This window comes from Ammodytes marinus (assembly GCF_949987685.1).
Source record: "Ammodytes marinus genome assembly, chromosome: 23".
NCBI classification, from domain to species: domain Eukaryota; kingdom Metazoa; phylum Chordata; class Actinopteri; order Uranoscopiformes; family Ammodytidae; genus Ammodytes; species Ammodytes marinus.
Window position 1 is genome coordinate 9,078,390 of NC_137227.1, and position 12,474 is coordinate 9,090,863.

The 12,474-nt window shown below is 40.4% G+C and overlaps 1 protein-coding gene across 1 annotated transcript in view; it reads right to left on the reverse strand.

Moving 5' to 3' along the window:
• Nucleotides 1-3,325: 3,325 nt before the first annotated feature.
• Nucleotides 3,326-12,474, reverse strand: part of LOC307269471 (protein Dok-7-like) — a 41,948-nt gene continuing 32,799 nt past the window's right edge. The window contains exons 12-13 of the mRNA XM_080052440.1: nt 7,178-7,363; nt 3,326-4,802 (exon numbers count right to left, since the gene is read on the reverse strand). Coding sequence (XP_079908566.1) covers nt 4,666-4,802; nt 7,178-7,363 — 323 coding nt within the window. The 3' untranslated portion in view covers nt 3,326-4,665. The remainder of the gene's footprint in view (nt 4,803-7,177; nt 7,364-12,474) is intronic.

The following is a 12,474-nucleotide window of genomic DNA, read 5'->3' on the forward strand; positions in this document are numbered from 1 at the left end:
ACCTGTCAAGGAAAGTGTGAATTCAAGTTCCAAGCCTAGTCAAAGCAAATGACAAGATCTAAAAAAAAAAAAAAATAGTCACACATTAAGCATCCAGTCCTGGCAAAGCGTGTCTTAGGTCCTAAAGGATACATCTACTGACCAGTAAAATAACATCCGTGCTATATGTCAACAGAGTTTGTTACATAGTGTGACCAGGTCCCTTCTCTGCAGAGGTGTCACATTTAAGGCCTCATGTGAACTTGGAAAATCTAGGATTTTACCAGGTTTAGCCTTGATTATTTATGCTTAAGGTTTCAAGGCATATGTCTTCAGGGACTGATATGCTACACAGCACTGGCAGACAGCCCTTTATTTTTGCACTATTTTCAAGCTTATTTCGGCCATGTATTACTAAGCCAACTTGTTTCGGTGAATTGCAGCGTATCACATCACTACACAAATCAGCAGTGAAAAAAATCCTACATTTAGTGTACAATTGAACAGATTTTTATTCTTTCGGTTAGCATATACAGGTGCATCTCATATTATTACAATATCATAGAAAAAGTTATTTTTTTAAATTTAGGGGATAAAGGTTTACAGGTCATGAAAAACCAAAAATCCAGCATCACAAAATATTAGAATAATCCATAAGGCCAATCAAAAAAAGGATTTAAAATACAGAAATGTTGACCTTCTGAAAATAATGTTCATTCATCCTCTCAACACTTGGTCTGGGATCCTATTTTGCATGAAATATTGCATCAATGAGGTATGGTATGGAGGTGATCAGCCTGTGTCACTGCTTAAGTGTTATGGAAGCCAAGGTTGCTTTGATAGGGGAATTCAGCTCATCTGTATTGTTGGGTCTGGTGAGTCTCCCCCTTCTCTTGATGATACCCCATAGATTCTCTATGGGATTCAGGTCAGGAGAATTGTCTGGTCAATCAAACACAGTAATAGCATGCTCAGGCAACCAGTTACTAGTGGTTTTGGCACTGTGGGCTGGTGCCAAGTCTTGCTGGAAATGTAAATCAGCATCTCCATAAAGCTTGTCAACAGACGGAAGCATGAAGTGCTTCAAAATCTTGTGATAGACTAGACGGCTGTGTTGGCTTTGGACTTGATAAAACACAGTGGACCAACAGCAGCGGATGACATGGTACCCCAAAATCATCCTTGACTGTGGACACTTGAAACTGGATTTAATTTTCCTCCAGAATTTGGGACATTGATTTCCAAATGAAATGCAAATTTGAATTTGGATCAGTGAGGATTTGGGGTATCATGTCATAACAGCTCAGCAGTGCCACAAGCTGATCATCTCCATACCATGCTGCAATAATTCATGCAAAAGGATCCCCAACCAAATATTGTGTGGATAAATGCACATACTTTTCAGAAGGTCGACATTTCTGTACTATGAATCCTTCTATGATTGGCCATATGGAATATTAAAATATTTTGAGATGCTGGATTTTCATGAGTTCTAACCTGGATTCAACAAAATTAAACAAAACATGTCTAGAATATATGGAACTTTCCCTTTTTGAATTAATTACAGAAAAAAATGAGCTTTCCTATGATATCCTAATAATATGAGATGTGTATATATGTGGGGAAAGAAAATGCTGCTTGCCCTCTCTGAAACAATACAAGGCTGACTTTTGCTACAGCAAAGTCTATTCAGAACTATCCCTTTAAGACTACAATGCTGGGGGGCGCCTTTAGCTCAGTTGGTAAGGCGTCCCCTCCCGGGCCGGGCCCAGCAGCAGACCCGGGTTCGATTCCCACCCGTGGTCGTTCTCTGCATGTCACTCCCCTCTCTGCCCCATTTCACCTCTGTCTCTCTGCACTGTCAATAAAGCATAAAAATGCCAAAAAAAATCTTAAAAAAAAAAAAAAAAGACTACAATGCTGATATCTCTGAATAAGACCTGTGTATTCCCTGTTGGTGGGCAGTGGGCACAAAGGGAGAGATTTGGACTATGCTCACAAAACTCACCCGTGGCTTCATTTATTGAAAGCAGGCACTGCAGTTTATACATAAGCTCTCTTTGGATTGCCACAGTTCATTAAGCCACCACTGACAGTTTCTCAACGGCATTAACATTCATTTATTTATATCAATATTTGACCAGACGACAGTCCAATTATGCTGTGTGTCTCTCCGCTCTCTCCAGCTACATTTTAATGAGTTAAAGAGTTTCAGAGAAATCCACTTTGCTGCCCTGTATACGATTTGGTTCCGGGGTCAGTGAGTTTAACATCCACAGTGTGTGTGTGTGTGTGTGACTGTGTGACAAGCTGATGGGAATCATGTTACGCAATACATCACCAGCTTGAAAAATATGTTGAACAGGACCAATCCCTATTAATAGTGCCTCTGTTTGACACGGAAAATGTGTTAATATTAATTATGCTCAAAAGCCACTGTGTTTCTCATCACATAGGGCTCCCAGATCCCTTTCTGTAAAGATGTTTACAAGCTCCAGTCTCTGCCGTCCTGCGCTGGTCCTCTGACACTGTCCACAGGCAAATAGCGTCAGCATAATCCTTCAATCTCTATCGCTATCTATACAAAGCTGCATGACAAAAAGTTAACATCCGTGATTGATCGCACAGGTGTTCCTATTACGGAAAAGTCTGCAGCAAGGTAAAGATTGTAACGGTGTGGCGTCATTGTAAGTCATAAGGTAAAACTGAATTGCTTTAAATAAATGATGTTTCTCAACAAAAAAAAATGTTTTGTTCAAGCTCGATATGTGTCAAATCCGCTACATTTTCCTTGTAGGGAACCACTATAACTACCAACTCTACCATTTCAAATAATTTTTGTACAGGCAATGAAAATGTATAATTGGCACAAAAATGACCACGTGAACTGTTACAGTACCCGTGAGTGTTGATGTTTGAAAATCAAGCAAATGCATTAGTGAAAGTCAAATTGATTTTATGATTCTATTTTAGATTTCAAAGATAATTCATTAGTTAATGCTAAAAAAAAGGAAACGGATATAATACAAAATAATTATTTTGAGATTCATAGTGCATCAATTAACTGCAGATTTATATAATCAAATATTTTAATAATAAGTTTCAAATTGATTGTAATTGATGCACACTGTAAAAAGCTATTATCATTCATACTCAAAAGTTTAAAATACTAAATATATTATACTTTGATAAATGCCTTCCCACTGAAGATCAATCAATGTTTCATACTATTGAATAAAAACAAAGATATCAATTGTAAGGATTTTATTTTTTTTTATATCGTACCAAACTGGTTTACACCTGTATCGTGACTGTCCCACGTATGTTCTACTACTGTAATTCTAGAAAAACTGAACATGCACATCAAAGCAGTAGTAATGATAAATAAATAATTTACAGGGGAAATGTGTGCCTTGGGAAGCAGGCGCTGTCCTTGCACTGAACTTTACTGTACATACTTTGTCTTCACATGTATATTTTATAATAATACACATCATCTGCATAGAAAGAAAATGTATTTACAGATATCAAAATAGAGTATAAGACAAAAAAACAATATATTGACTTAAATTGGCTATTTAAGCTCTAAAAACATGACTTTTTTTCATCATCGAAATTTCAGTAAAATTATCTATGTGCACACACTCAGTAGGGAATAATAATGAAACAGATTTTGAACCACTTCAGTGATTTCATAAAAAAAACTTCACTCTTTCTTAAAAAAAAAGTACCAGTCAGTCAGTCTGGCACATTGTGTTGTTGTGATAGTAATTGAGTAAGAAAATGTCTTCTCTGCCTTGAATTATTTATGAAGACTTTCTCACAGTAAATCTCACTCCATATAAACTGTGAAGCAGAGAAAAAGACCAAAGCAGCCATGAGATTCTTCTTTGTATAATGAACGCCAATCCATTCGTTACACCCAGACAAAAAAACAAAAATGTCACAATGTTGAAATATTATGCAGAACCATTCATTATCCTTCACTTACTTATGCAAATCTTGTCTTTCAATTTTCTGAAACTTTGTGGCATTCTGAGTAAGACTGGATGGAAAGACTCCCCCGAAATATGAATTCACTCAAAAGTAAGTTTTCGTGCAACTAAAATGTGGAATTACTGATGTGAGGAATAAACACCATCTCTTTCCGCCCATCCTACCTCCTTCACCCAAACCAAAGACAAAATGAATATATTGCACATTAGTGAGCTGTGTGAAATATCTGGGGCCAGTGACTCAGCTCAAAAACTTGCCCCATCTTCCTCCATGTTATAGCCCGAAGCTGCGGCGTTGACATAATGCCATTTAATGAGAAGCCCAAAGTTCACAAAGGAAGACAAAGATTGAAATTATGCTCTGATCCTTTGCCAAAACCTTTTTTTCTGAGGAGGCTCCGTCTTCCATGTTGCTTTTATGGGCACTGGGCGGGTGACATTTTCTGAGATTTGAATAATAGAGTGCACAAAGAGGTCTTCAAAACGATCTGCATTCAAATGATGGAACAGATCAGAAAACCAATCCCACAGTAAACCTCTAGAGGATCTTCTGGAGAACAGTCTGCACTCGAAGAAAAAATTAAATAAAAAAAGTTCAAAGATATTTCTTGCAAACTTTCACAGTTCGATGTAGTTTGTGGTAAAAAAAGAAAAACATGGGTCTGAGATCAGCAGTTGAGCGATGACGTAATCAATGCGGCGTACCCTTCCTCCGGAGCTCTAGAGTGTGAAGGCCCTCCTGTCGACCCAGCGCGTGCTGTGTGCCCACTTTGTGAGCCGTCTCTGTGGCCGTGATGTCGATCTGGGCATATTTGGTGGAACTCTTTCCTGTCGAGACACAAAAAACACACTTTGAAGAAAGTCTTAACATTTGGATAGCCATCCCTGGAGTCCTGTGCACTTTCTCTTGTGGCTAGCTGCATTTGGTAGCAAATACAGAAAAAAGATTGTTATACCATATGTGTAGTGTCACAGCGATTTCATTTTGTATTCTTCAGCGTGCAATCCCGTCATTCAGAGATTGGCGCTGTTCTCTGTGAACTTTAGAGACGCTGGTAGGTGGTTTCTTTTTACCTACAGAAAGAACCAGGCTAGCCGTTTCCCCTTGTTTACAGTCATTATGCTAAGCTAAGCTAATTGACTGCTGGTAGATTTACCATACAGACATGGGAGTGCCATCAATCTTATCATCTAACTCTTACGAAGGAGGCAAATGTCCCTATTGCAGAAGTATTGGAACAGATAGACTTTCTTCATTGCATTATCTTTTTTTTCTCTGATGGTTCAGCCCCGTTATCAGTCATTATGACGACAAACAACTGTCTCAAACAAGGCTCCCGCTCCCCTTCCCTCACCTGGAGGGATAGGCTTCTCAAATCGCGTTGCAGCGCTACACTGAAATCTGCGACCAATACGGATATGTGACCATAGAGCATGCACGCGTCTTCTACTATCCTACTTTTTTACTGGCAACAATTTGGATAAGCAGCCATTTTTTTTTGCCAAAATGGCTAAATTCTACGGGTTCTAGCTCATCACATGTGAATATTTGCTGTTTTTACAAATCTTCTATTACAGTAAACTGAATATCTTTGGGTTTTGGACATTTGTTTGAACAAAGCGAGACATATGAAGAAGTCACTTTGGGCTCAGTAGCTGACATTCTTTGCAGCAGATTCTGCAGATTTGTATAAGTTCAATGGCATTATAGTAGGTTATATACTATAAATTATAGTTGTAGGTGAAAGCAAAAACAGTGCTGAATCTTTAGAAAAAGAAATACATTTTGTAAACTGACAAAAACTTCCAAACAAATATGACAACAGAGAGTTCAAGGGCAAACGTGATCTGTGCCCTTGCTGCCAACATGACTACTTAAGGTATTCAAACGTTTTTTTGCAACACAAAGCAAGACGAGTATGCAAATGATTTCGGCTGAAGCCTTTAAAATTCCATTCATGTGCTTGCCCTCCTCACCAGCGGTGGCATCATTAAGCGCCCCTTCCTTGTGTGCTAATTAATGAGCAAGATGTCGAGGCTGAATCGCAAAGACAGAGTACAGTGTGCATGAATATCGCAAGAAACAAACGTCCATCGCTGCTCCTTCTTACGCAATGTATTTGATCATTTCATAAAGTCGAAGAAATCTAAACCAAGTCATCACAATACATCAACAGTCCCTGGAGGAGGGTCCCATTTGAGCCAGTAAGTTAACAGCTGTGTTCCGAATGCCCCTGTGACCCTTCTATCACAGTGCCCAGATGGGAACACCGAACACAAACCCAAACCCAAACACACACACAAACACAAACACAAACCCAAACACAAGCACAAACACAAACACAAACACAAACACAAACACAAACACAAACACAAACACAAACACAAACACAAACACAAACACACACACACACACACACACACACACACACACACACACACACACACACACACACACACACACACACACAAACACACCTCCCAGGTGACGGATTAATAAGGCCGCACGCCGGGATATAAAGTGTATTGCTGACATAAGATGTTAACCTCCCTGGTGTAGGAGCATCGAGCGGTCCTTGTGTTCCTAGCCGCGAGGATGATAATAGCCAAAACTTGTCCGTCAATTACAGCTCAGTATACAGCGTGTCTCTGTGGACAAGGACGCAGCTGTCTTTTGGGTGAGACGAGAGGGAATCGGCTCAGTCGTTTTGGAGCAATTCCTGTAACTCTGACTATGAGAAAGATAATAGAATTACAGAAGAAATGTCTGTCGAGAGAGCAACTTTTTTTTATTTTATTTTTTTTTTACCTTGCTTGATTTTGATAGCGTGGTTTATTTTGATATCACACTGCAGGATTTGAATAGAAAATTCATTATTTACAAAAAAAATATCACACAATATTACAGAGATTATAAGAAATCCTTGTACACTGCATGAACAAAGAGGCACCACGGAGGTCATTTTATATCAAGGATGTGTATTTTCTTTTTAAAACCTGTCAAACCGTTGCATTCAAAATCTGTAAAGATCTCATAAAGATCCTGGGCATCTGAAAATGCATTAAAAAGCATTTATGATGGTTTAGTTTACGATGATGCATGTACAGCATGTGCTGCAGGCTCTGTGAATGTAAACAAATCCCCCTCCTCTTAAACTGCATAGTGCACCTTTTTAAAAGCCTATTTCAGGGTGCATCCTTACTCTGAGGCGGTAGATGTGCTATGGCGGTCCCTCGGGTGCCCGCGGTCCCGGGCTCCTGCCGCTCCAGCTCCATGTAGTTCAGTTGCTTCTTGGACGTTGGACTGACGGGGATATTCACGTACAACGCGCCTTCACTGCGCGGCCTTTCAGTAAGCGGCACATCCAGGGGGAAGACGAACACCGACCCTGTACACACACACAAGAGCAACAACAGTGGTCATTAAAGCCCCCGGTAAAAACCAGATCCACAAAATCCTTCTAACTATGTACAGTCATCTGGGAAGTTAGTTGCATGATAGTTTAGCATCTGAAAAGGGTAAGGCATATTTTCAAATAGGCTATATTGTCATTTAGGTTTGATAAACTTTACAGAAATTCGTTTTAGATGAGGCGGGCTATGCTCTGGTTCTTATGACACAATAAGTATTTTTAACCAGTCACGTTCTTAAAAAACAATGACTGTTGCCATGGAGACTGTTTGATCCAGCCACGCCCACACAGTCCTGTCAAATGGTCTAGAGACAGTAAAAAAGGCTGTTTCAGCCATGTAGAATGTTGCCAGTTGTTTCACAGTACATTGAATGACTTGTTTTGTTGTTCTTGGGGTTTGGGTTCCATCTTTCTACACTGGCTGTGTTCATTAAAATGAAATGAACTGTAATGCAACCGTGTGGCTCTTTAATGTGTTCCTAATAGTTTTTGGAACATAATTGTGTTTTACGGCAGAGAAGAATAACCTCTAACTGCTGTGGTTACATTGACATTACATAGAGAGTTCATCCCTATTGGTTTTCATCTTCTCATGGGATTTGGTGATAATTCTGAAAAGATCAAATAAAGGCCGCCTTACTGACTTATTTGAAGCAGGATTTAGTTTTGTCAGCACGACCTTAATTAAAAGATGTATTGTTACTTTAACAGTTAAACTTAATTTTAACCTTAAATCAAAAGCTAAAAGGATTTTCCTTCTCTGGTGTTGGAAACTCTTGAGGCGACAGGCCTAATCAACGGCCTAGGGTTAATTGGATTCATTAAAATGCAGTCGTCTGCAATAAAATGACAATATCATTATGAAGAATAAAGCTACACACACAGTGCCTCCCACTGAATTTCTCTTTTTTCACCAGAGGCTCATTATGCCTAATTAGCTTATACCTGGCTCATACATAAATGATGAGATACACTATGTTCTAGGCAGTATGAATCTAACGTGCTAGAAGTTTACCGATAATTACAGTTACAACCCGAACAGGAGGATATTAGTCAAACTGAGAATTTGCAGGCATTATTTTTTTTACTGTAAATATGATTCACATAGCCTCTGGTTCTTTTATTAATTTATTTTTAGCTTAATCATTTTTCCAATCCTTTGCAACACGACAGAGGAACAAATCAATTGCTTTCGCACAATTGGTCAAAGACAAAAGAAAATGCGCTTTTAAAGGCCACCCAGCAACAAGTTAACTTGGAACTACTACTACTAAAAAAACAGCCAAAGCTTCAAGACTCGACACAACTGCTCAAATGCAGCGCAGTCATCTGAGAAAGAAAAGGTGTCACAGTACAGTACAGCAAACATAGAAATGTGGCCTCAACCCATTTCAACTGGACAGCTCTTCCTGTCCAGCGCACAAATCACAGCCACAGTGTTGCCCTTAAGTGCGTTGTCCGTGTAATTTATTGTGCTGGATGAATGGTTAACCTGTCATAAACCTAAAAGCCATCCAGGATAAATAGGTGCAGAGTGGAGTTCAGTGCTGGCTGGCGGGCCGGCTGTCATATGGACACTGTTTCATAACAGCCCCATATGTGCATATTTCAGCTTTGTGAAACGTCTCGTACTATGCTCTTTTTTATTTATTTTTACGCCTGTGTCAACAATGCCAGCAGAGATAGCTACAGGCTTCAACAACTTCGGTACTTTTGTCCCCCTCCTGTGAACTGAGACAAAGCAAAATGTACTTAAGACTTTACAATAAGAGTACATTTAAAGCAGCTCCGAGTAACATTTAAATATCTTTTAAACAGCCTCATGTTTCCTCTCATAATCATAAATTACCTTTAACAGCAAACGAGACCATCTGTGCAAATAAAGACGTTTTTATATAGTTTGTATTACTGCGTTTGGTCTGGTCGCACACCCAGTCCGATTTTCGGTTCACGCGTGCATGCTCTATGGTCACATATCCGTATTGGTCGCAGATTTCAGTGTAGCGCTGCAACGCGATTTGAGAAGCCTATCCCTCCAGGTGAGGGAAGGGGAGCGGGAGCCTTGTTTGAGACAGTTGTTTGTCGTCATAATGACTGATAACGGGGCTGAACCATCAAAGAAAAAAAATATAATGCAATGAAGAAAGTCTATCTGTTCCAATACTTCTGCTCGCCTAAAAATGTGGTGTTCCTTTACAAAAAATGCTATCTTCTAAGTTGTGTATCGGATCCAGATGTTAATACCTGGAAATAAAAGCTGAAATGTTGATCTATTGTCTCATATTCATCTTTTGGTGTCAAACCCAAATGTTTCCAGTCTACAGCAAAAATAAAGGAATTGGCCTCACCGTTCCAATACTATTGGAGGGGACTGTAGGCTACGGGCGGGACGAGGGCGTTGCCAAGCAACGTGTATACAATTTCACGGGAGCGAACTAGACTGCAGTGTTTACTCCTAAATGAATGAGCGGTTGGTACTAAAACAAAGTTTGCTTTGCTTCACCATCATCAGATAACCATTATCTGAAATAGTAATTATTTACATCAACAACACAAACACATTACCTCATCGTGATCCATACTAACTGCCGTCTCTCCTTCATTCGCTTTCTGTGAGGGCACGTAATCTTTCAGCTCCGTGAGAGAGAGTAGTTAGGTGACACTGCTGCATCAACTGATTGCAATCAGGTGTGTGTAGCACTGACTGGCATTAGTTGATGCAGTGTCAAAACCATGGGTCAAAACCACTCTCACGGAGCCGAAAAGAGTCCTCACACTTTCAACACACGGACATGCACTATATTGCGCCTTTCTCAGTTCACACTCGCACTCGAAAACAGCTTCGCGACAGCGGGCGTCGTAAAAATACTACCGCTTTTGTCCAAAGGGGCCGCCAACGTGCAATGTTACTCGTAGTGGCTTTAAGTAACAGTTAGTTTAAGCTTAAAGGTGCTGTAAGCGGAATGGTTCTTTCAGCTAACTTCCTGTCAGTTACTGCAGTTAGCAGTCCCCTCGCTCGTCCCTACGTCACCACATTAATGCACTGCGGTCTTCAAGCAGCAAGTTATCTGGCATCATCTCAGATCCAAAAGTGTGATAAAACATGATAAAAACCATCAAAACAGACACTGGGAAGGATTTTTACCTGCTCCGCCATTGTAGGCGCATACACATTCACCCATCTGTTGCTCTGGCGTGCACCGGCAGTGAGACCATGGAGTGTACAGTATATACTATATATGAGTGAGACGAGTGCTGGTTTGTAGTGTTCTCTCTTCAGATTGGATAAAATTTTCGGGATACTACAATATTTGCCGGTTACATGCAAAGCAGCTGACTGAGAGATCGGCTTTATGAAACGCGCACATTATGTAAGTGATCACTGTATGAATAAAGAGCGATTTTACACTTATATTAACATAAATAAACCGCTTACTTCACCTTTAAAGCTATTAAGGGTAAGTTAATGTTTAGATAATTCTTATCAAGCATGTAAACTTATGCTCAGTTAACTAATGCTTAGTGAATGATTCACTTAGCATAACGTTTAGTTGATGCATATAAGCATTAACTAAACATTTACTAACCGCTCATGCCTAGTCAACGGTTAGTTAAAGATTTGTTAATGCTTATTTATCATTAACTAAGCCTGACCTAGTGTTACCAAATATCTGTAAGCAATGTTACTTGTGTTTTATGATTTTTATTCTTTAGTCAAGTGTTTGAACCAAACATGTGTATAGTGAGGACTTAAACATTTACAGACCTGTACATTGGCAATGACCCGATAGCACTTTATAACAAAACAAACATGATGTATAAGAGGGCAACATAAACACTGCTGATCTACGCCTGTATAAGTCGGTTTTCAAAGACTACTGATGTAGAAGATTTGTTCTCTCTGATCTAGATATTCTCTTTAATCTTCAAAGTCCATTTGCTTTGCTGTTGATGCGCGAGACAATCCCAACAGCAAGAAGGAGCACAGTCACAGAGCAGTTAAGCTGAGGGTGTTTAAAGCTAGAACAGTAATGAACACAATAGTTATTATAAAAGTAAAAGTACAGGCACTTTCTTATGTCAGACATAGAATTAACCAATATGAATTCATATGCATCAGTACAGCCGTACATCATCACCCGAGCGGGCAGGTTTTGGACAGAACCTTGCGAGTACAGGCAGCTAAACTAACTAGAATAGACTGAGTTTGGCCTGCCACTTCCTGTGTCTGTCCTTTCAAATGACATCCCCCCATGGTCGAGCCATATAGGTTGTGATCTATTTTGACAAGGCACAGTTCCTTAAAGAGTACATTTTTCTGGGGGAAACCCTGAGAATGTTGTCGGTACTACATAGTACTTGCGACAATGGAGTGTTAGATTGGTCGGAGAATCGGAGCAGCAGGGCGGTATTGCCATCGCTTTACCGAAGTGGTCTATGGTCATGAAGGCTGGGTCACGACCAAAGGTACAACATTGCGGGTACAAGGGACCTAAATGGGATTTCTGAAGAGGTTGGCTGGCATCTCCCTTAGAGATAGGGTGAGAAGCTCAGTCATTCGTGAGGAACTCGGGGCAGAGTCTGTTGAGGTGGTTGAGGTGCCTCCCTAGGGAGGTGTTCCAGGCACTTCAAGCTGGAAGGAGGCCTCGCGGAAGACCCTGGACTAGGTGGAGAGATTATATCGCCACATTGGTCTGGGAAAGCTAGGAATCCCGGAGCAGGTCGATGAGGCCCGGGAAAGAGAAGTTTGGTGTCCCCTACCTGGAGCTAATCACTTTTATTTTATGAAACCAACATCCAAAGTGTGACCCAACTCTTATAACATCCCTAAACATCTTTTTATCCACCGCCCGCCTGCACTCCTCATGTTAGCCTGAGCAGGACCCCGTCCATTACCTGCTTAGCGAGGCAGGATACTGGGGGAGAGATGATGATGGTGTGTGTGTGTGTGTGTGTATGTACAGGTCCATGGACATGAGTGATGGTGACAGCTGCTGGGGGCTTTCTTGGAGCGGGTGTGCGTTAGACTGAGGGCATGTTTCTTGGTGCAGGACGCTAAAGTGACCAAACATCCCCTGACAACTGTC